Source organism: Drosophila albomicans, chromosome X (genome assembly GCF_009650485.2).
Source record: "Drosophila albomicans strain 15112-1751.03 chromosome X, ASM965048v2, whole genome shotgun sequence".
Lineage (NCBI taxonomy): Eukaryota > Metazoa > Arthropoda > Insecta > Diptera > Drosophilidae > Drosophila > Drosophila albomicans.
The window spans coordinates 29,398,979-29,422,507 of record NC_047627.2 but is presented as its reverse complement, the minus strand read 5'-3'; the positions used below and the strand labels follow the sequence as shown (position 1 = coordinate 29,422,507).

General features: G+C 45.5%; 4 protein-coding genes across 4 annotated transcripts in view; 1 reads left to right on the top strand and 3 right to left on the bottom strand.

The window, feature by feature from the left end:
* The window catches only part of LOC117571689 (lysosomal aspartic protease-like), a 195,498-nt gene that overhangs the window by 157,385 nt on the left and 14,584 nt on the right, over positions 1 to 23,529 (bottom strand). The gene's annotated exons all lie outside the window — the stretch shown is intronic.
* Positions 209 to 9,110, top strand: LOC117577768 (sorting nexin-25). Its single transcript, XM_034262679.2, has 13 exons — positions 209 to 284; positions 643 to 1,160; positions 1,504 to 1,643; positions 2,054 to 2,150; positions 2,223 to 2,357; positions 2,429 to 2,605; positions 2,666 to 2,838; positions 3,682 to 4,088; positions 4,151 to 4,888; positions 5,566 to 5,754; positions 5,817 to 5,954; positions 6,018 to 6,698; positions 7,802 to 9,110. Exons 2-13 carry the CDS (start codon positions 1,078 to 1,080, stop codon positions 8,144 to 8,146), a joined length of 3,303 nt encoding a protein of 1,100 aa, XP_034118570.1. The 5' UTR covers positions 209 to 284; positions 643 to 1,077; the 3' UTR covers positions 8,147 to 9,110.
* Positions 10,428 to 12,743, bottom strand: LOC117577776 (protein hold'em). Its single transcript, XM_034262695.2, has 3 exons — positions 11,481 to 12,743; positions 11,269 to 11,425; positions 10,428 to 11,060 (listed from the first exon to the last, which is right to left on the bottom strand). Exons 1-3 carry the CDS (start codon positions 12,415 to 12,417, stop codon positions 10,673 to 10,675), a joined length of 1,482 nt encoding a protein of 493 aa, XP_034118586.1. The 5' UTR covers positions 12,418 to 12,743; the 3' UTR covers positions 10,428 to 10,672.
* On the bottom strand, positions 13,166 to 23,441 carry LOC117577766 (protein lava lamp). The gene is made up of 8 exons (XM_034262677.2): positions 23,328 to 23,441; positions 22,719 to 22,995; positions 22,579 to 22,653; positions 17,279 to 22,516; positions 14,233 to 16,771; positions 13,951 to 14,026; positions 13,625 to 13,884; positions 13,166 to 13,557 (listed from the first exon to the last, which is right to left on the bottom strand). The coding sequence occupies exons 2-8, from the start codon at positions 22,797 to 22,799 to the stop codon at positions 13,454 to 13,456; spliced, it is 8,373 nt and encodes a 2,790-aa protein (XP_034118568.1). The 5' UTR covers positions 22,800 to 22,995; positions 23,328 to 23,441; the 3' UTR covers positions 13,166 to 13,453.

Here is a 23,529-nt window from a genome sequence, read left to right as displayed (position 1 = left end):
ATTGTTTAGCTTCGCGACACTTACAACAAAAATAAATTCATAATTTTTTAACTTATTGGCGGTTTTTTTCACTCAAAGTTTATTATCGTTATCGGGCAATACGGTTGACATTTGGTGGTGGTGCGTCGATTTCGATATGCATACACAACAGGGTTATCGTCATCGATAGCATATCAACAAATCCAAATGGCCCATCAACAGCAAGCAAGCAAGCGAGCAACCAACAGTGGACAAACTTTGATTTATACGGTTTATTGTATTTGTGAATGCGATTGAAAGTGGAAGTGAGTGTGTGCTGAGTGTGTGTGATGATTAATTACGGCTCCGCTGCTTGACCAGCCGAAGCACAGCACATTTGTACAGCAGATATAGATATACAAACGCGCCAACTCAAATTCCAACTTGTTGTAATCTACGCAGCAGCGGCAACGATATAAAGTGACAACAACAACGAGAGCAGCAGCAGAGTAAACGATTTTATGGAGGCAGAACTGTGCAAGCAGCAATTGCTGCGCTGCTCTTCTTATCACACGCAGTTGCTGTAACTGACTTTTGTGGTTTTGCGCCGCCCCCCCTTTATCCTTGAGGGTTTTTTTTTGTTTTTTGCTTTTTGTTTTTATCAGTATCAACTTGTTGCCATAGATGCTGTGATTTTGCCCCCGCCGCCCCCTCTTATTACCGTTGCTTCTCCCCATAGAGGAGATCAAACATTAGTGACGACACTCGACGCGCGATACAAATAATAAATAAATAAGGGAAGCAGTTACAAGGGCGCGGGGTGTTGTATGGCGTTCCGGGGGATGGCGGAAGTGGTTATACAGAACTATTTATAAAAAAAAAAAAATAAAAAAACTAACGAAAGACACAACAAAAGCCAGAACAAGAGGCTACAAATTAAGCAAGTAGCATTAAAGAAACGACGTCGTCGCCAACAACAAAAAATGTACAAAACGCATCAAATGTTCAAAGCAACAACAACAACAACAGTGGTAACTGTAAACTACCAACAATAATACAAATATAGACAGAGACTGTGTGTGTGTGTGTGTGAGTGTGAGCTGGGAACAGCTGGCCGACATGGAGGGACGCCGCCCATTGTTTCCCATTGAACCTGAGCCGCCAACAACGCCCACACAGCGACTGACACTGCTGGCAACGCGGTAAGTGAAAGACGTGAGAAGAAGACGCAACATTTTTAAATACACGCACCTTAAGTTGACAGCCCTGGTCAGAGTACCGCTATGTCATAACATGTGCGTGTATCGTGCTTGTGCATGTGTGTGTGTGTGTGTATCCTTTAAGCATATGCATGACATTTGTATGGGTCAATTGGAATGGATTGGAAGCACGCGTGTGTGGGAAGCGGGAATGTGTTGGACACTGTGGAAGGGGTTGTACATACATACATACATATGTACATTTGTATGCTGTTGTCACAATTATTAATAGATTTATTGCGCTTCCTCTTCTCTCTTTTCGCTTTCGCATCCTAATAATTTTTAGCTCGCTACGTGCGCTGCAATTAAACTGGAAGTTTATCATTTCCGGCATCACATTGACGCTTTTGGCCGTTATTTGGTATTATCCAACGTTCTTCTTATTCTTCGCATTCGTCATCTACTCCTTGGTGCTGGTCTTTGCAGGTAAGACGTTCGAGAATATTACAATAATATTTATAAAGTTTCCTATTCGCAATTTTTTTGTGGGTAGAATTGCATTCTATGTATGTTTGTAATTTACATAGAAAAAAAAAAATAGTGTGCCCGGCTTCGAATTAGCTTATTGCTGGGTATCTCATATATCTAAAATTCTAAACTGGTCTGATATCACTTTCAATACGTAAATCCAAATTGTTTAATCTAAAGTCGCATGACTCATTTGTTATCAAAACCAGCTAGGCGCACAAAAAAAAAATATACAAAAGAATAAAAACAAAAAGCAGAGAAGAGAAAGCGGCCATTTTATAAAAATAATTGTCAATGCCATCATCAAAAAAAAGTTCGTTAATTAAAAATTTATCTGCACTTTTGTTATTGCTTCTATTGGGGCACAGCTGTCGCCGGCACCGTCTACATACATTACATATTTACGACCAATGAGCCCACAAAGCCAAATCGACTGCCCTCCAAGCTGCTCTACAATGCCACCAAGTGAGTACCGTTATAATTATATATATGATACAGTATTTACCTAATAATATCATCTTCTTTCTGTTCGTATAGAAGTCACATTTTTGATTTGCCAAATCCCATCAAGAATCCATCGAATTTACCATTGATCTTTGGCAAAACAGTCGATCTGCAGCTTCAGCAGATCATCGAGTATGTGCTACGAGACTTTATGGTGCCCTGGCTAGGGTGAGTAACATACATATATCATCTTTATCCTACTCCAACAACTTCAACACTTTTCTCGCTTCTCTTCGCAGTTACGTTGTGACCAAGCCCAAGCTCATCAATGATGTCATACGCGAGGATCTTTGGAATGCCATACAAAAGATACATGAGCGAGCCGCTCGCATGGATCCGGCTAAGATCATTGCCGTTGACATGATCAATCGCGTCACAGTGCATCTCGAAAAGATTCGCATTGCCGAGGCACGCGCGTAAGTTGAGCAATCGATCCTTAAGGATTTCCATCTAACATTATTACTTTACTCTTTTAGTGCGGAGACGAGCAGCGCACCTGTGTTTAGCACCAATTCGTACCTGGTCGATGAGGAGAAGGAAATGGAGTTTTTGCGTAAACTGTGCGAAATTATGGTCATTCTGCTGTTGCCACGCGGCTATTCACTGCCACCACTCAAAGTGCTGCTCAGCGAGATTCTGTCCTTTAAGAGTAAGCACACAAAGTATCGCAACTTTAACTAAAACTATTTAGATTCTGTCCATCAAGACTAAGCATGAAGTATTAAAGCTGTAGCTTGAATGCTACGGAGAGTGTGTGACTTAGATGTTTAGGCAATTGTTAAAAACTTCCTTGAATTCCCTAAATATTGATCTTGCTTTGAAGCCACCACAATGCTTTTAAAGGTTATAGAAAAAGATAGTAAAATAACTATTAAGATTCTGTTCTCTAAAAGTAAGCACGATTGTATTGAAACTTTAGCTTAAATGCTACGGACAGTGATTGACTTAGATGTTTACAAAATTGTTCAAAACTTCCTTGCATTCCCCAAATCTTCAGCTTGTGTTGAAGCCAGTAATGCTGTCAAGGGTTTATACATAGATAGTAAAAAAAAACTATTTAGATTCTTCCTTTAAAAGTAAGCACGATGTATTAAAACTTTAGCCTGAATATATAACTTAGATCATTAAAAGTCATTGGGGAATACAGTGTCATTAAAAAGTCATTGTATTCCCCAAATCTACAGCTTGCTTTGAAGCCTTGTTACAGCACAAAGACTAGGGTTATAGATAGATTATTATTATGATTCTGTTCCTCAAGACGGATAGTGATTGACTTAGATCTTTAGGAAATTGTTACAACTTCCATGCTTTCCCCAATTCAATATTCCCTATTTAGTAATATAATCCCCAGCTTGATTTATAAGATTTTGTGACAACCGCAACTGAGGGTTCCATTTTTAAACACTAACCTCAAGATTCGAGAACAATTATAGAAACGTGTTCAAGTGCATAAATTATATTCATTACTCATTATTCAAATTGTGCTTTACAGTATTCTTTCCAATGATCAAAATGCTGACGTCACCGGACTACATCAACCAGAAGGTGGTGCAAAACATTGAGACACGTCTGGCGGCAGCGGCGATAAGCAAACGAAGCTACGAGTATGCGGCTAGCTTTGAGGAGTTCCTCAAGATCATCAACAATTCGGGGAATCTGGAGGAGTTATCGTTGATACGGAAAAGCATTGTGAATGATTTGATGCATGCGACGAGCATGCAGAATTTGCAACGTGCCAAAGGACTTGATCCCGATACCGAGGATCATACGCTAACCAAATCCGAGCTGACGGCCGCTGTGCGGCTCAAGCGTTATGTGCAACAACTGACGGTGGCCAAGGGTCAGTGTGAAAAGAATCTGGCCAAGTTTGGATGGAATGGCAACTACTCCAGCGATACAGTGAGTAAACAATTCCGAGGAATATGTAAATTCAGTTAATGACTTTTGCTTTTGCTTTCAAGGATTTAACGCTGATGGAAATACTCAATACGGCGGTGGGTCGACGCTTCTTTACGCTGTTCCTGGAGCCATTGAAGGCGAGTGCGCTGGTTGGCTTCTATCTGGCCGTCGATGAGATGAAACATTCGCACAAAAGTGCCACCCATCAGCTGGGCACCGAGATCTTTTACACCTATATTCGTGCACCCAAGCCAGAGATACAAATCGATAAGCATGAGCGCAAACTGATCGAGACCTTTGTGCTCGGCGATGCGGGTCCAGATATATTCTATGATATACAGCGGAATATTCTGCGCACACTCGAGGACAAATACTATCCGCCATTTGTGCTGAGCGAACAGTATCGTCAGCTAAAGGAGGCGCTCGATTCGAACGAATTTAACGATCCCACCTTGCTCATGTGTCCCACACTCCTCGGCGATGTGCATGACGATGAGCAGGCCAGCGTTGTCGATGGCCTCAATGGTGCCGGCGGTGCTCCGGCTGCCATCGATGTCGCTGCACACACGTCGTATGCGCGACGAAAGCTGGAGCAGATACAGGAGCGCATCGATAAGAAGAATCAAGCGCTCGATGCGCTCAAGTATTCGGTGAAACCGGAATCGAAGGTGCTGCAAATACTCGAAAAGGAGATGGAGTGGCTAAAAAGCGAGAAGCGACAGACGGAGGCGCATCTCCGACGCACCGATGCCTGGACCGAGCACCTGTGCAAATGGAAGGCGACCATACAAAGTGTCGAGGTGTGTATAGAGACAGTTTAAAGTTGTTTCAGTACTGTGATTCTCTAAAAATATGTGTATGAAGAATACAATTGTTAGCTAGAACTTTGATAATCAATATAAAGCAATTACATTTTAGGACAGTTTTCTATAAGAATTTTTGGTGAAAAGAATCTTCGATACTTTGAGAGAGTTTTCTATAAGAACTTTTAGTAGAAATAATCTTAATGAGATACTTCGAGACATTTTTCTAAAAGAACTAAAAGAGTCCAAACAGGCTTAGATAGTTTGACTGACAATCTGGTATATTGTGTACTCTATAGTATATTTTGAACGGAGTATAGTCGGTGGTATATTTTTAGTATGTGTGTGGCATATTATTTTGGAATGTTTTAAGAACCTTTTTATAACCTTTTTGTGTATATTTTAGTATTCTTGTGGTATATTTTCAGCATATGTTTTTATTGACAATGAGCAGCGGGTATCTCACAGTCGATTACACTCAATTGCAGCTTTCATACTAGTTATTTTAATAATGAATACGAAATTGAAATGATCTAGAGATCCGACTATGGCCTTCACGATAGTTTTAGTTCTTTGCGAATAACAATTGAATAGAGAAGACAGATCATTTATATTTAGAACATTTCACAGTCGAGCACACTCAACTAAAGCTTGCTTTACTGTTTGCTTTGCAGGTATCCGATGAGAAGGAATCACTCCAATTCATGATACTCGTGCACGTGGACGAGGACATCAATGCACCGCCACAGGCAGCGCCCAAGAATGGCGACAGCATCAGCAGCAGCACAGGACGTGCACAGCGACGTCGTCCCTCGGGGATATCCAGTGGCTGGGTTGTGATGCGTTCGCTTAACCAAGTGCACGTAAGTAGAGACTAAATACTAATAGTGAATTGAATACTATAAACTAATTTGCCCCTCAACAGGAGCTGCAACGCAAGCTGCGACATGTGAGCTCCAATTTAAAGTCACTCGATTTGCCCACGAACTTCAAGTTCTTCTTCCTGAAGACGGATCGTCATGCACAGGAAAAGGCCAAAGGACAAATTCAAAAGTTTCTCAACGTAAGTAGAAATGTGGTGGAAATATTTCTAAACGATCCTAAACTCTACTTCCTATATACTTAGTTCATATTGGAAGACGATCATTTGAATGGCAGCGAAGCGATCTATACGTTTCTCAGTCCCAGTTCGGATCATCTGAAGCAAACGTTGCCATCGCCCAAAAAGTCTAAATTCTCGTTGTCGACGCTCTTTAAGAGCGATGCGGCCAAGGCGCATGACAGCAACAAGGCAAGCGATCCGTTTTGGGGACTGCAACGCGATGACGATGACATGTCCACGTATCTCGATGGCGAGACGAGCAGCGATGCCAAACTGCTGGCAGATTTGGATAGCAAAGATTCGATAGCGGAACCAATGTATGCCCTCATGGGTGAAATCTTCGATATGGGCGGCGTCTTTAAGTGGCTGCGGAAGAGCATCATCTCGTTCGTTCAGATCACCTATGGACGTACGATCAATCGTCAGATACGTGAATCGATTGCCTATCTCTTCGAGGAGTCCATGCTGCACAATTATTTCTCGGCGATTTTAAAATCCTTTTGGCCCGGCGGCGTTTTAGCATCCGCTTATCCGGTGCGTTCCGAGGACATGAAGGAGATGACCACGAATGCAGCGAAAGCTCTCCTCACCGATCACATACCCGAGGTGCTGTGCAATCTTGTCGGCGCCCAGGCGGCCAAACGTGGCGTCCTCAAGGTGTTCGATGCCCTGCAGAATCCCACATACAACAAGCAGTTGTTCTATGTAAGTTAAGCTCAGTTTAAATTCGCTATCCCTCCAATCTTTAATGCGTTTTCTGTAAAGTAATTATACCCAATATCCATGAGGTTGAAGGGTAGAACTTTGTGCCACCAGGATATGTATGTAACAGTCTAGCGAAGGCATCTTCGACCCTATATAGTGTATATATTCTTGATGAGACGATATAACCAAGTCCGTCAGTCCGTATTTTTGTATGACCAAAAAGCATAATTATTGATCTTACTTGGACTCTATGGTATATTTTGAGCGTAGTAATATATGTTTATGTTTATGTATATGTTTAGTATTTTTATGGAATATAGTATGTGGTACTACATTAATATACCAAATATAAAATTTAGTAGATTTGTGGTAAATTTATTAATATACCAAATACAACCTTTGGTATACGTTTAGTATGTGTGTGGTATATTCATGTGGTCTATTTTTGTATGCACTACAACGCCACTTACAACGAGTCTTAGTTGCTTTGGCTAAAAATCTGGTATATTTTTCACTCTATGGTCTTTTATAAAGTTTTAGTAAACGTGCGAAATATTTTGCACTATATTTGGAGTACAGTACTATATCAATATACTAAATATAGTCTTTGCTATATTTTTTTAGTATTTTTCCGGTATATTAATTTGGTATATTTTAAAATTAATACCGCACTCTTTTGCTTTTGTTCCAAATAGGTAGCTTTCTTACTTGTTCTATGTAAGTTAAAAGTTCAATAAGTTATGGCCGTCCATTAAAGCAAGAACCAAGAAGAGCTAGGACGTTTTCTGTAATGGAAAAGGGCATAAAATTCTCTTGATTATTCTCTGAATATTTTGATAGTCTCACAAATTTAACTTACTTGCTTGTAAATTGTAGAAGTTATATAAGAAATACTTTTGTATGGGCAACAACGCTTCTTACAACGGGTTTTAGTTGCATTGGCCGAAAATCTGGGATATTTTTCACTTTATGTTGTATTTTGAAATATATAACAATACCAAATATAGCCTTTAGTATATTTATTAGTATTTTACTTTGGATTTGGTATAGTTTTAAATTAATACCGCAATGTTGAAAGTCTAAAATGGTGTCTTACTTTACAGGAGCTGCTGGAGATCCTGATGATTGAATTCTTTCCGGAGATACGCCAGCTGAAGGTGAACAACAGTGCCAACGGCAGCAAACTGAATACGGCCACAGCGGGCGTGGCAGCCGCCTCCGCTGCCGCAGCATTGGCCGCAGTCGCAGCGCTGCCGCTGAACTGCAACAGCCATGGAACAGTCCACGGGACGGCGTCGAGTCTAGCGCCAAGTTCGACGACACACACGGCTGCTGGCAATGCATCGGGGAATCCCAAGGAGCATTATCATCAGTCGCCGCCGCAGCAGTCGCCTTATCATCAGAGCAGAGCTGAGCCTCATCATCATGGCACGACGGGAGCCAAGTAGAAGAGACGACATTAGAACTCCTTTTGTTTTTATTTCGATGTACTTTAATTATGTTTAGAATGTGTTAACAAATAATGCTCTCTCGCGCTCTCTCTTTCTCAGTGTATACTCTATATAGCGAACTCGCTCTAAGCTGTGTTTTTTTTTTGTGTTTTTTTCTTAATTAGCTGAATTTTGACGTAGTATATTTAGGATTAGAAAAGAAAACCGTAACGGAAACGCAGTACAATTCCTTCACCCTAAATGTCCCGTGTTATTTGTTTCGTCTTGTAGTCGTAAATTGTTTGTTTTTCTTGTTTTATGTTTTATGTGTATTTGTTATTACTATTATTATTTTTAACATTTCGATTGTGCAGTATTAAGCGTTACACCAAACTGTTCTCCCCCACATTCCTATTCCCCAAAAATTAGCTGACACAACGAATTTTCCGAATTCCTTAAGATACACGATTGAAGACGTTGATTGATTGATTGATTGTTTGTTTGTTGGTGCCGTTGTCCCAAGTATATAACGATTTAACTGGAGTCGACTTATTGTGATCTTAGCAAGTAAACAGCACCAAAAATAAAAGAATTGAAATTGATTTCCAACTACTATATATATACATTATATACAAATATTATATATACTATATATATATACATACATATATGTAATTAGATAAACCAAATAGTATATTATACACACACCAAACACACACATGATGTTATAATACCCCTTACAAAAGGCTGACGCTCCTCGACAAAAAAAAAAAACAAAAACTAAACACTCGCTGCTTTTCCCCCTCAGCGAATTGACTTGAAATGGGAGCGCGCTGACAAATTGTATTGTATTGGATTATATATTCTATTTATGTATTGCAGTTGCAATGTTTTATGTGTAAAACAATATTTAACAACAAAAAAAAATGAAAAGATGAAAAAACAAAACACACCCAAGCGAAATAAAGATGCTATTTATGTAGATATCCCAGTTTCTTATTTTATTTCCGTTTTTGGCAACATCTTGTTACAGCTGATTTTAGATTGAATACACTCTCTCCATTACTTAACTAAGTATTATCTATAATTAGTCTTATCTTTCAGCTTACAACTATTTGTGTGTACTTCATATTCATCAGGAATTTTTTAATATTAATGCTTATATAGTATATTATAGTAGAAGTCTTAATTTATTACTTACAACTATTTGTGTGTACTTCAATTTTGGAGGGGCTCAGGAATTTCTTAATATTAACACTTATGTATATAGTATATTATAGTAGTAATCTTCATTTATTGTACTTCAATTTTGGAGGGGCTCAGGAATTTCTTAATATTAATACAAGTAGTGTAGTGTTTATCTTTGAGATTGTCTTTCTTTTCTAGAATATTTCATATTATCTTATGTTCAACTTTTACTCTTCACTCCAATATTTCATATTATTGTTCTATGTTTAAAGTACTTTCAGATACAATCTAAAAAAAGACTCATCAATATACATATTTATTGAAATTCAAAAATAAAAGCTTAATTTATGTATTGTTTTCGATAGGAACTTCTTGTTATTAAGTTTGGCACAAACAAATTCTTCATGAATTACTTAGTTGCAGATTGTATTTTTAATGTATCAAAAATATTGTAAAAATGTTAATTATATAATATAATTATTATTATATAAAGTGCACATTCTTACAAGGTTTTCATTTGTCATGCGATTCCAACAGCTGACCAAATTTTCACTGCTTACAATAACATTCCGCTTAAAGAACATAATCTCTGATTCTTAGCATATTTTACAGATAGGACTTATCTAAAAAATAAACTTTAACTTCAAGCATAACTCATAACTACCTCTAATGCATAAAAAGTGCAAAATCTTAGCGTTGTTTGTTTTCCCATTTTAATTTTGTTCTTCATCTTAAAAACTATGTCAACGACAAAGAATATTTGCCAAATAGTTTTAAATTCGTAAATATATTTAAATAATTTAAATATATATTTACCTTTACTGGATAACTGAGAGTGGTATATTCTAAGAATCGGGCAATTCCTATCGTAAGTTATGTCTAGGTCTCAGATTACGTTAAAAACTATGTGATCTATATGTTATAAAGATTTAATTTTATATTCAATAGACAATAGACTAGACAATACACTCGGTTATGACAATGAGCCATTAAAATATACAAAATTCCTCTCGGAAATTAAAATTAGTTTTTAACTCTAAATAATGCAAAATGACTTCAAAACTATGGTTCCTACGATAATTCATTAAATTAACCGGTTGCAAACTTAGTTAATGCTGGAAAGCTTATCTTCTTCTCTAGTAAAGACTACTTTCATATTTAAGTAAAATATTATAAGTAAACCTTCAACTTTAACTTACACAAATCCTAAATTAAACAAAGTTAAAGCTGGGAAACTTCACATTCTGTGACCTCTACTAATGACTACTCTCATACTTAAGTAAACGACTAAAGTAAACCTATGACTACTTACACCACAAATCCTAAGTCTCTAAATAGTTTTCTTCTTGTTTTTTTTTAGAATGCAGCTAACTTCTCTATGATCTGTTCTAGCTCTATTAGCTCCATGTCCACGACAATGATTGCAAGATTCTTGCGCACAGGTGTTGGCTTTTTTATCAGTAGCTTCACCTCAAAGTGTTTTAACAGAAAGCGCCACTTAAGCTCGGTCTTTTTGCGATCCGACAGCACCTCAAAGGCATCTGCATTGAGACCCAGCAATTGATTGGCAACGCCGCCACTAAGACGCGTCTCCACCAGCGTGCCCGTGTGATCCGACAAGTGAATATTGATGTTAAAGAACTGCTCGGCACGTGCTCCGCTATATTCCAATGAGAACTCTAGCTGGCAATGCTCATTGTCGCATTCATTGCGATTGCTTGGAATGAGACGACGACATGATTTGCTGCAAAAGTAAACGGAAAAATTTATACAATCGTAATTTAATTTAGTTCATCTAAAAAACAATAGTTCAATTAACAACTAAACAACAAATTGATTGGCAATTGAAAAATTAAGTTTTCATTTAAAGTGAGACATAACAAAATAAACAAATCAGACTTAATAAAAATTGTATTTGATTTAACAATGGTTTGCTACTTTCAGTTACTTGCCATTTCTTGTTGATGCTCGTGCCCAAGCCATCGATATCGAATTTGCTGACCATGGCATAGAGTACGGCCGTAAAGTGTTCACTGGTTGCATCCTGCAGTTCGCCCTCGGCACGCGCATAAATCTGTCGAACTGTCATCTGAGTTTGGATCTCTGCAGCTGCTCGAAATTTGGATTAATACACTTTTTTATAGATTATCCCTTTCCTACTCACCTGGCGGCAAATTCTCCACATCGCTTTGCGCACACAACTCAAAGCTGCCCAGCGGTGTTTTGGCCGCAAAAGCAAGCAACGCTTGAGCCTCTGGACTTCTTGGTTCTGGGTTCTCGTAGATGAGCGTGCAGCTGGCATGACTAAGCACCGAACAGCCATGAAACTGCGAATGCGCGACACGCACATCAATAAGATGCAACAACGTTTTGCCCGCTTGCCAGCGCTGAGCACGACGTATCCAATTCGTGTGCCATAGCGTCAACATCATGCCCGACGCACAGCTGGTATCGATGACCACCAGTTCAAGGCACTGCAACAGTGTGCTGCCATTGCGTGGCTGCTTGCGTTTGAGTTCACGCACCGGCGGCATCGTGGCCACTGCCACGAACAGATCAACAAACGCAGCCGGACGCTGTTCACCACCAGGCACCACGCAACGCACATCCCGGAGTTTGAGAGCTGTGCTCAGTGCTTTGTGCGATTGCCCGCAAAGTTGGAGCAATGCTTGCAGTGTTGCCTGATCGTCGCTGCTGTGTTTCACCAAATAGCCGTGTCCTTCGTTGACAACAAGTGCACACGACAGTGTGCCGCGTGGTTGATAGCGATTCTCAGTGAATCCGTTGTGTGACGGCAGCGATGGTGGTGTTATGGCCATCACCTTAGCCCTGACGATGTCGACTACGTCGCCCATTTGTAGCATTGCATTGTACTCGTGCACGCTGACTTCGGAGCCCCAGCACTTGCAGTTGGCAATGTGACGCTTCGTGTCACGCAACGTGAAATTAATCACGCCACGCTTTTCGCTGCTCAGCTTGTCGAGGAAGATGTGCGGCTCGGATTTCGCAATGATGAGGGCAACGGTGGAGAAATTGGTCATAGTAGGGTGCATATCGATCAGATGGAGATGTTTTGTTGTTTTATACTTCGATGCAGACATGTTAAGACTTAGAAATTTGCACCGGAAATGGCTAAAATGTTATTTTGAAGATCGTTAAAAATCAACGTGCACACACTGATAACGAATCGTGGTGTAAATGGTTATTGGTTGACAAATAAACATATTCCACATGGGATCAAAAACACAAGTAGAAGTGGAATTTATATATAGAATTTCCCAATTGGTATAGATCACTTGTTCAGTCATTTTATAGGTAAATAAAAAACACTAATAAAAATTGCGACACCGACCGTTAGAAGTATCGCTGAAAACCGCCATATGCAAATAGAGTGGCCAAACTTCAAGTTCAAGCTCAAGTGTGTCCACTGCAAAAAAAGTGCACTAACCGCAAAAGTTATCGCTGCATAATCGTATGTACACACCATGTCCTTCGCCGTAGTAACGACTATATTGCCAAAATGCAAATTTAATGGAAATAAAATATTCCAAAAGACACTGTAATAAATTTACCGTAAATGTTGCCATCATACAAATTAAGTTATTGGAACATTTTGAATATTTGTCCTGGAAAAAATATGCACCCACTGCAAATGTTATCGCTGCGAAAGCGTATGTACACACTGCCCAACCGCCATTTTTGGCCAAGTTAACAAAATACAAATTAAACAATTACGGCATTTAAAGTATGGTTTACGTACTTTTTTTGTAAGTGTTGTTATTAATTGTTTAGGCTTTGTTTTATACAATTTTTACATATCTACAACATAAAACGTGGGCGTGTTCGCCATGCTGGAACACAATTCGGGAATAATTGTTTGCTGTTTTTTTTTTCTTTTTCATTTCGATTTCTTAGTCGTTTTTTTTCTATTCTTTTTTCTCTTCTCTTCTTTTTTTTCGTTTTTTTTTTTTTTTGTTTTGTTGTGAATTCATCCAAGGTACATAATATAGAACTCTAACGCTAGTGTATATCAAGAATTATTGGTAAGCCGCTTTAACTAGTCATTTTTAGTTATTGTTGTTGGAAGCTGCTTGGAACGTGCGAGGGAGATGGGAGATGCTTGGATAATGGTCGGATTTAATTGCTCGATGCTGTGTTTGGATGCGCTTCGTCCTCGCTCTTATTATTGCCTAATATCCAGTCCATAAGTACCATTGAAGGTGAGCGCAGTGATGATTGAGCTGTGAGAGAAATGAGAGAAGTATATATAGAAATATCAGTTATCAATTTCTCATCAAGAATACTTACATGGATCCACTTCAAGCTGTGCCTGTTGTTGTTGTTGATGTTGCTGTTGCTGCTGAGGAATTGTTGGAGGCGCTGAAGCTGGTGGTATGACTGTTCCCGTTGCTGTGGTCGTCGTCGTCGACGTCGTTCCCGTTGTTGTGGCTGCTGTTGTTGTCTTGGCCATGTCTCGCTGGAGCTGTATCATCTGCCGCAGTCGCTGCTCACGTTCATCCACAATAACCTTGTCCTTGGAATGCTTCACCGTCTGCAGCTCTGCCAATCTGTGTAGTGGCGTGAAAAATACAATTAGCCTCTGCTCTCAAAACTCTTTCTGATGATAAACTTACTTTTGTTTTAGGTCACTACTGGGATCGCTGTCCGTTTGCGGCGCAGGAGCAAGCTGAACCGCAGCTGGAACGCCGGCTAGAAATAACGATAGAGATGATTAAAGTTATTGCATACTTAATACTTAAGATAAGACTACTTTGTTTGATCTAAAACAACATTAGAAACCAAAGTACAAAAAGGCTAAGCTGCTAACGCTCTAGTTATGAGTTCCTTAAACAGAATATTCCGTATTTTATGGTACATTGAGATCCCTCTCTATTTGATGCTAAATTGTTACTCACTTCGTTCGGCTTCCAGCTGTCGCAGCGTATCCGAGAGCTTCAGCTGCAGATGATCGCGCTCCTCCAGCAGCTGCACCAACTCCAGTATCATCTCCTCGACACGCATGTCCCGCTGATGCAGCATCATCAACGCATAGTCCAGATCCGCTTTGAGCACATACTCTGGCAACGGCTCCTGGCTAATGCTGCCCGTGGCTCCAGCGCCAGCTGCTGCTCCACCTGACGCTCCGCCAAGTGTATTCTGCAGCCGGAAGGGATCATACTGTGAGGCGAGACGCGCATATTCCGCCGATCGAATGGCCAACTGCTCCTTGAGTGTGACGATTTCCATTTCCTGCGTTTCCAGTGCCTTTTGCATTTTCGCCAATAGCTCATTGTCCTCCGCTGGCGCTGAACTCGGCTGTTGCTGCTGCTCCTCCACTGCGGATTTGATCTCCGCAGGCTGTTGCTGCTGCTGCTGTTGTGATGTGGTTAGCTGCTCGATCTGCGCCTGATAGGCGGCTTCACGTTGTGCCAAATGCTCCTGCCAAATGTTTGCCACCTCGCTGCATTTTTGCTCCACCAGTGCCTCCCATTGTTGATTCAATGCTGTCAAATCTGGCTGGGGCTGGGACTGAGACTGGGATTGCGATTGTTGCAGCAGCTCCAGCGTTTTGCGGAGCTCGGTGATCTCAATGGTTTTCATGTCCAGTTCGAGCACCGTTTGCTTCATCTTATCCTCCAGCTCCAGGCTGGACAACACATGATTGTTGAGCACACGCAACTCCTCCTCCATGTCGCTCTTCTCCTGCTGCAGCTGCACGCATTGTTGACGCACTTGCTCCAGCTCCACTTCATTGCTTGGCGGTGGCGTCACCTGCTTTAACTCCTCTCCACTTGGCCGCTCCAGTTTGTCCTCCTCCAGTTGCTTGATCTGCATGCGCAGCAACTGCAACTCCTGATTCTTGGTGAGTATCTCCAACACCAGTTTCTCGGTTTGATCCTCACGCATCAGCTCCTCGATGCGCTGCTTCAGATGCACTATCTCCGACTCCTTCTCCTGCAGCAGCGCCACGCTCTCGTCACTGGGTGCACTCACCGTTGCCGGCAGCTCCAGCTGCTTGGCCTTCAGCTCCTCCAGCTGCAGCTGCAGTTGTTCGCGTTCCTGTTGCGCCGCCTGCGCACGCTGCTGATCCGCCAGCAGCTGTTCATGCAATTGCTGACGCTCCAGCTCCGACTGCTGAGCGAGCGCTTCAAGTGCCCGCTGTTTCTCCTGCTGCAGTTGCTCGCGTTCACGCTGCGCTTGCGTTAGCGCCTCGTGTGCTTGCTGCTTCTCCAGCTGCAGCTGGGCATGCAGCTCCTGGCACTCGGTGCTCAGCTCCTGATTCTCCACCTGCAATAGCTCGATGCTCGCTTGAGCCGCCGCAGTTGTCGGAGCAGCATCGGTTGTTGTTGTTGCTCCTGTTGTTGTTGTTGTTGTCGTGGTCCCCTCATCGCCCCAGCTCTCCAGCTGCTGGAGCTTCTCCTGCAGCTCACGTATGCGCGCCTGATACATTTGCACATCCATGTCCTGACGCTCCTTCAGCTCCGCCATGCGCTCATTGCCCGCTGTCAGAACATCGATGCGCTTCGCCAGCTTCTCCTTCTCCAGTGCATGCTGTTGCAGCAGCTCCTCGCTCTTTGCCTGACGTGTCTCGTGCAGCTGCAACTGATGACGCAGCTCATCCATAATGGCGCTGTCTAGATCATTGGTGCCGATGCTGCTGCTCTTCGCCTGTTCCTGTTGTTGTTGTTGTTGCTGCTCCTTGCTGCGATACTCCTTGATGCGCTTCATCAGCTTCGCCGTCTTCGTCTGCAGCTCCAGCTTCTGTTGCTCCAGCTCGTCGATGCGTTGCTGCAGTTGCAGCACCTCGACTGCTGGACGCTGATGCTGCTCATCGGCTGCTGCACTCGCCCAGGGATCCTCATCCACGCCCCAATCAACAACAACCTGTTGCTGCTGTTGCTCCGGTTCGGGTTGACACAAATACGCCTTCTTTGGTGTGATGATCTCCTCCACAACGGGTTCGGTTTGTGGCAGACCCAAATCGAGCTGCTGTGACGCATCTGTCACCGTTTCCGTGCCAAAGAACATGTCCAACGTGGGCGCAGCACTTGTTGCAACAATCGTCGGCTGCACCGGAGGTTGTGGCTCCGCTTGTATCAGCTTCTCAATAGCCGCCAAACGCTCGCGTTCCTCGGTTGCGGCACGCAATTGTGTCAGCTCCTGTTCCCGCTCGGCGAGCAAGCGCTCCAGTTGCTGGCGTCGCTCCTCGTGCTCGGCCAATGCCTGATTGCGTGCCAGCAACTTGGTCTCCAGCTCCTTGGCATGCTTCTCCAGATCGGACACGTTGCGCTGCAGATCCTCGATGGTTGGTGGCTCCGCTATCGTTGGATCGTGGGGCACGCCCATTCCTTGGCTGCTTAGCCTCAGCGGTTGAGCGACAATCTCATCGAATGGCGATGGCGCCGCCGCAGCGTCGTTGCCAAAGAACATCGCAGGTGCGGGAATCGGAAGGTTCTGTAAATAATCAATAAATCAGTCATTTGAACTTTTTCAGTATCCTGCATTTTCTAAGAGGGTTTCCAAATTTACCTTCTCTTTCTTTACCTATTGCCCCACTTCGATCTCGGGACTTTTTGCCAACACCCTTCCCTGCTCATATATTTTCCTACGTATCAGTTTTAAGAGTTTTCTTGATGTTTTGAGAAAATGAAGTGATTTTAACACTTGCCATCACCTTTCCCTTTGCTCAGTTCTACTACTTCTACTCCAAACACTATCAAATCTTTCCGAGGAACCTTCTCTTCTCCGAGCATCTGAAAGCTTCTCGCGTATTACTGAATCAGATCCCTAATGTGTTATAACTTCCTAACTCTTTTCCTATTCCCTTACAAGAGCTTTCAGCTCAGCTTCTTCTGCCAACTTCCTGGACTGATCTAACTTTCCTAAACCCTTTACCGCTTGACCCAACAATCATCTTTCAATCTCACTTCACCAATACTTTCCCCGTGTCGTTTGACTTACCTGTTCCGCTGGCGCTGGCTGTCGCTGAGCTTGATTACCACTGTTGGGACGCATCCAAGCCGTCATCCAATCCTCGCCGCCCTGTGGCGTTGCTTGGGCTTGCGTCTGGTATTGTGTGGCAAAGATGGGCGATGCCACAGCAGCTGCAGCTGGAGTGTTAGCTTGTTGTCTGGCCAGCTGCTCAGCCTGTTCGTCGAGTCGCGCTTGCATCTCGGTTAACTGTTCGGCCAGTCGCTTGTTCTCCGTTTCAATGTAGACCTGATCATCAGTCTGATTCTGTCCCAAAGTATCGAGTTCGGCCAGCTGTTGCTGCAGTGCCTGGAGTTCCTGATTGTGATTCGCACACAAGGCATCGATTTGAGTGCGCAAATTATCCATTTCGGTCTTATCCTGCAACGCTTGCATGCGCAGCTCCTGCAACTCGAGGACATCCTGCTCGGCGCTATCCTGTTGCAGACGCAACAGCGTTGCCTCCCGGCTCAGCGTGGCACGCTCTCGCTCCACGTCGGCGAGCTCCTCGCCCAGACGCGTCAACTCCTCGCCCCGTTGCTGCAGCTGTTCCTGTGTGCGCTCCAAGCGTTGCGTCAGCTCCCGCGTCTCGACGGTGGCGCGCTCCATGTGCGCGCTCAGATCACACTCCATCTCATCCAGCTCGGTGGCCTTGGCCGCCAGTTTGGCATCGTAAACGTTGCGCTGACGCTGCAACTCCAGCTGTCGCTGCTGCAGCTCCTCGCGCAACTCGTGCAGCTCCTGCTCGACGTTGCTCTGACGCTCTGCCCGCTCCGCTTGCGCCTGTTGCGTCTGCTGTTTGTGACGCGTCAGCAGCGCCTCATGTTCCGCCTGCAGGCTCGCCAACTGCTCACGCACTTCGTCCGCTTCGCTGCCCAGCTGCTGGAGTTGTCGGCTCTGAGCTTGTTCGTGTTCCTGCAGCTGCTGCACACGCAACTGCAGTTGGGATTCATGCGCCAGCTGCTGGGCACTGCGTTCCTCCAGCTGCTGTTCCAGTTGCTCTATGCGCGCCAGCTCCGCCGCTTGTTCCGTCCTCAGCGCTGTCGTCTGATCCTGCAGCTCGGCGTTCCGCTGCTGCAGTTCGGTGTTTTGCGTCTCCAGGGTTTCCATGTACGACTGATCCTGCTGCAGCTTGGCCTGAATGCCCTCGTGCAGCGTCTCCAGACGCGCAATGACCAGCTCAAAGTTGGCCTTCTCTGCCAGCAACGCGCTATTCTCCGTCTGCAATTGCTGCAGCGTCTGCAACTGTTGCTCCTGTGCGGCCTGCAACTGTTGGAGTTGCTGTTGTTGCTGCTGCTGTTGCGCTTCCTCCTCGGGTTGCGTTTGCAACTGGGCACGCAGCTCGGCCAACTCCCGCTGCAGACTCTGTATGCTGGCATTGCGGTGCTTGATCACCTCCTTTGACTTGTCGAACTTGATGGACTTCTGCTCCAGCTGCCGTCGCAGTTCGTCTATCGTCCGGCTGTTGTTGTCGCCATCGCCCGCACGCTCCGCCAGCGTCTGTTCCAGCTGGAAGCTCTCCTGACGCAATGCGGTATTCGCATGCACCGTATTCTGGAGCTCAACCTGCAGACGATCCGTCTCCTCCTTGAGCTTGGACAGTTTGCTCTTGTGTTTGTGCGCCTGCTGCTGCAGCTCATAGTTCTCCGACTCGCTGTCGGCCAGCTGTTGCTCCAGACGCTTCAGTTCCTCCTGCAAACCGAGCTCTTCCTCCGCCTGCTCCTGTCGCTGTTGCTCGGACTCCTTCAAACGCTGTTCGACGAGTTGCAATCGCTGCTCGGTTTGTTGCTGCAACTGCGTTTGCTCTGCGTTACGTTGCTGCAGCTGCGTTAGCTGGACACTTGTCTCACTCTCCGCTGCCTGTTGCGCTTGGAGCTGCTGAAGTTGTTGCTCCAGGTCGCTGTGCTCCACGTTGCGTTTCTTCAGCTGCAAGGCGTACTTCTTCAGCTTGTCCCGCAACTCGCGATTGCGCGTCTCACTCGTCTCCAACTCCCGTTGGCACTGTTGCAGCTCCAGGAGCTTGAGGTTCGATTCGAGCTCCCGATCGCTGTAGCTCTCGATCAGCTGTTGCTTCTGCTCCGCAACGAGTGCTTGCAAAATACCCAACTCACCCTCGAGGGTCTCGATGCGCGAATCGAGCTCGTGTCGTTGTCGCTGCTGTTGCTCCAGCTGCTTCTCGTGCTGCATTTCGCTGGCGTTCAACTGATTGTCATGCTGCTCCGCCTGCAACTGCAATTGCACCAGCTCCGCACTCTGTCGGGCAATCAGCTCCAAGTGTTCCGCTTCCGCTGCACGCACCTCTGTAATTGTGGCTTGCAGCTGATCCCGAACAGCAGCGAGTTCTTCGGCTGCTGCGAGTTGCTGTTGTGTCTGCTGTTCGCTCAGTTGTTGCAGCTGCTGCTCCAGCTCCTGTTCACGCTCCGCATTGCGTTGCTCGGTTATGGCCAGCGTTTTAGGTGGCGTCGTCTCCGTTGGCTCGTAGCTATCGCGCAACTCCTCGAGCTCCGCTTGCAATGCGGCCAACGTTGATTTCAGTTCCGCATTCTGCGCCGTCAGCTGCTCGTATTCGGCCAGAGCTTTGCCATTGGGTGCGGTGACAGCCACGACAGTTTCCACAACTGTGACCGTCTCCACCGCAGTGCTGGCTTCCTTCACCTTGTGCAGCAATTCGGTCAGTTGCGTGTGCACATTCTTCGCCTCCTTCGCCAGCTTCTTGGACACATTGAGCTTGGCATTGCGATCGTTGGCCTTGCGATACGCCTCCAGCTCGGAGCTGAGTTTGCCCAGCGAACGTTCGCATTTGTCCAGCAACGCAACGCCGGCATCACCGCAATCGAGGGCGGCGACCACCTCGGAGGAACGCTGCATGGAGCTCAGCTCCTGCGAGAGATTCGATTTTTCGCTCTGCAGCTGCAGCGACAAATGTTGCTTGTCGCGTTGCAATTCCTCCAGCTGTGAATGCAACGCTGCTCGCTCCGTTTGCAGCTGCTCCTGGGTGTGCTTCAGTTGAGCTGCCAGCTCCGAGGATTGCTCCGAGTCGCGTTGTTCCTGAAGCTCTGCATGTAAGCGTGCGTTCTCCGCCTGCAGCTGTTCGTGTTGTTCCGCTTGCTCCGGTTGCTGCTGCTTCAGCTCCTCGAGCGCCTCTTGCAGACGGGCATTCTCCTGCTGCAGTTGCTCCATTTTGGCCAACACCTCGCGTCGTTCGTTCGCAAAGAGCTCGATCTTCTTGAGCAGCTCATCGCTTTCGGCGCGCATTTGCAGCAAACTTTCGTTCACCTCCGGATCGGGTGCCGTCGAATCCGTTTGTGTTAGTTCGCTGACAAAGCTGGGCGCCGCCTCTGCATCAGCTTCGACTTCAGCTTCGGTTTCCGCATCACCGGCATCGCCTTCGCTGGCGGGACGTTGGCTAAAGCGTCGTTCGCTGGGTCGTTCGACAATCTCAATGGATTCCGCTGAACTGGACGAGCTGAGCTTCTCCAGCTTGTCCAGCAGCTCCATGTTCTCGTTGATGTAATGCGACAGCTTCTTGTCCAGCGCCTCCTTTTCCGTTTGCAGCGTCTGCAGCTGCTGGCGCTGCTCCTTGGCTTCGGTTTCAAGTTGCTGCACACGCTGCGACAGCTGTTCCTCCAGCTGCACTTCACTCAGCTCGGATTCAACGCGTGCCGACTCCGAGCCACGTTGCAGCGCCTCCAACGCCTGCTGCAGTTCCTCCTTTTGCTCCTCCAGCAGGCGTATCGCTTCGGCTTGCGCGGCATTCGCTTGCACTCGACTCGATTGCTGTTCCTCATCGTGCTCCTGCTCCTGATCCTCCTCCTCGACATGCGCCAACTGCCATTGACCCTTCTCGTCCTCCAGCACGGTGATGCGTTGCTGCAGCTGCTCGTTCTCCGCACTCAACTGCGTCAGCTGCTGTTGTGTGTCGCTGCTTTGCAGTTTCTGCAGCTGCTTCTCCGCCTGCTTGCACTTTAACTTCAGCTTGATGTTGCTCTTGTTGGACTCGTCGAGTTTCTGCTTCAATTGCTGCAACTCCAGCTGCAGCTGTTCGTTCACCTGCACATCTTCGACTTCGTCGAGGAATATCGGTTTCGCTTTCACGCCCTGCGACAACTTCTCCTCGAGCACACGCAAATTCACATTGAGCACATTCAGTTCGGTGGTCTTCTCCGCCAGCTGTTCCGTTTGCAATGCGATCGTCGCCTCCAGTTCGGACAAATGTTGCTGCGTCTCTTCGTTTGAAGTGCTGCTGTTGGTGGCGACTTCTTGTTGCTGCTGTTGCTGTTGGGTGTCCCGCAATTGTTGCTCCAACTGTTGCAGCTGTTTGGCCAGCTCTTGATTCACTTGCGCATCGGTGGAATTGTTGCTCTCTTGCTGCTGCTGTTGCAGCTGCTCGTGTTGCTGCTCCAGCAGCAGCAATTGTTCGCGTGCCTGCTGCAATTCCCTTTGCGTTGCCTCCAGCATTTCGCTGCTCTGCTCCAATTCCGCGTTGCGTTCACGCAACTGTTGCAGCTCCGTTTGCACGCGACTTGTGGTCGCCAAACCAATTAGCTGCTCACTCTGCTCGGCCAGCGTGGCTTCTAGTTGTTGCACCTGCTGTTCACGTTGCTGCAACGCGTTGCGCAATTCATGCAACTCCTGTTGTTGCTCTTGCTCCTTGCGTGTCTGCTTCAGCTCAATCAGTTTCATCTTGTTCTTCAGCAGCTTCAGTCGTCCCTCTTCGCTTTGCGCCGTCGTCGCTGTTTGTTGCAACTGCAACTGTTGTTGATGTTGCTGCTGCTGTTGCAGTTGTTGCTGCAAATCGGCAGCCGAACGATGTCGGGATACAGGCGTCGCATGCTGACTGCTTAAGGCACGCAAATCATTCATCGAGGAGCCCAGCTCAACGCCGCTGTTGCTCTGTCGCAGTCCCGATTTGACCGATTGCAGGGATCGAGCCATGTCACGTTTTCGCTGCTCGAGGAGCGCACGATTCTGTTCGGTGCGTTGATTTAACATTTGGAGCTTCTCGTTGCCGCTGCCGCCGCTGAGGTCCAGCAGCTCCTTGCTGGGCGTCACCAGCGGCGTGGACATCTGCTGTGGCTCGTCGTTAAGCGTGGTGTCCGCCACTGGGCCAAGGCTCAGTTTGTGTCCCAGCGATTTTAGCGATTCCATCGAATCGCTCATGCTGGACTTTAAACGTCCGCCATCCTCGGCTTTGCGCAAGGCACGTTCTCGCAGAGCCATCAGTCGTTCCTAGGAAAGAGTCTCATTTTAGGTAACAGTTCTCTCTTTAGCTGATTGGAGCTTCTACTTACCTGCTGCTTGGACAGATTCTCGCGCAGACTCTCGAGCCTTGCCTTGCCTCCCGTCGCTGTCGTCGTTGTTGTGTGCTAAGTATGGAAATTGTTGTGCTTAGTACCGGGGGAGTGTGGGAAGGAAAGGAATGCCAACTCACCTGGTTGATGGGCAGCTCGGTAAAGCTGCCGCCATCATCAGCATCTTCGTGTTGGCGGCTTAAATCCGCCTCCGTCTCCATTCCACACAAATTCAACTAACAAAACAAATACAAAAAAAAAAACAAAACGGGGAAGAGGAAGAGTGGGTGGTGGGAGTGGAAAGAAACAAAAATAATATTAAGGAAACACTGGCTATCTCCGGAGTGGACAAATCCAATGTCGTCGTCGTCGCGCGTGTTTCGTTAAGTTCGTTAAGCTGCTAACTATCGACATTGACTGCAATTGGAAAGAAGCGGACATCACATATCATTATCAATCAATCAATCAATCAGTCAGTCTCAAAAACTCTTTGCTTCGCTTTTTTTTGTGCTCCGAATTCGTGGCACTGACGTGTGCACTTCTTTGTTGGTGTGTGTGACCACGTACGCTCGTCTGTGTGCGTGTGTGTATGTGTGTGTGTACATCTCATAGAAATCTGATGTCGTTTTGCTTTTGCTTTTTTTTTTTGTCCACGCACACACACACACACACACGAGCTAATACGACACATAAGGAGTATTTGTACATTTGTAGCAAAGCCAACCTGACTGGGGCTTGGAGTTATTTACCAATTATAATTAAGCAATGCTTAACAACAAAATAAACTTAAACACCAGGGCTTAAAAGTCGTTGCTACTGCCCTTGTTTTCATTACAGCGCTATGTGTGCTGTTGCTGTGTGACCGTGTGCGTTTAATCTGAAAATATACCAAGCTCGTGGTGGTTTTAGTATTTTATGGTTGGCAAAATAAACCGCTTATCGATATATCGC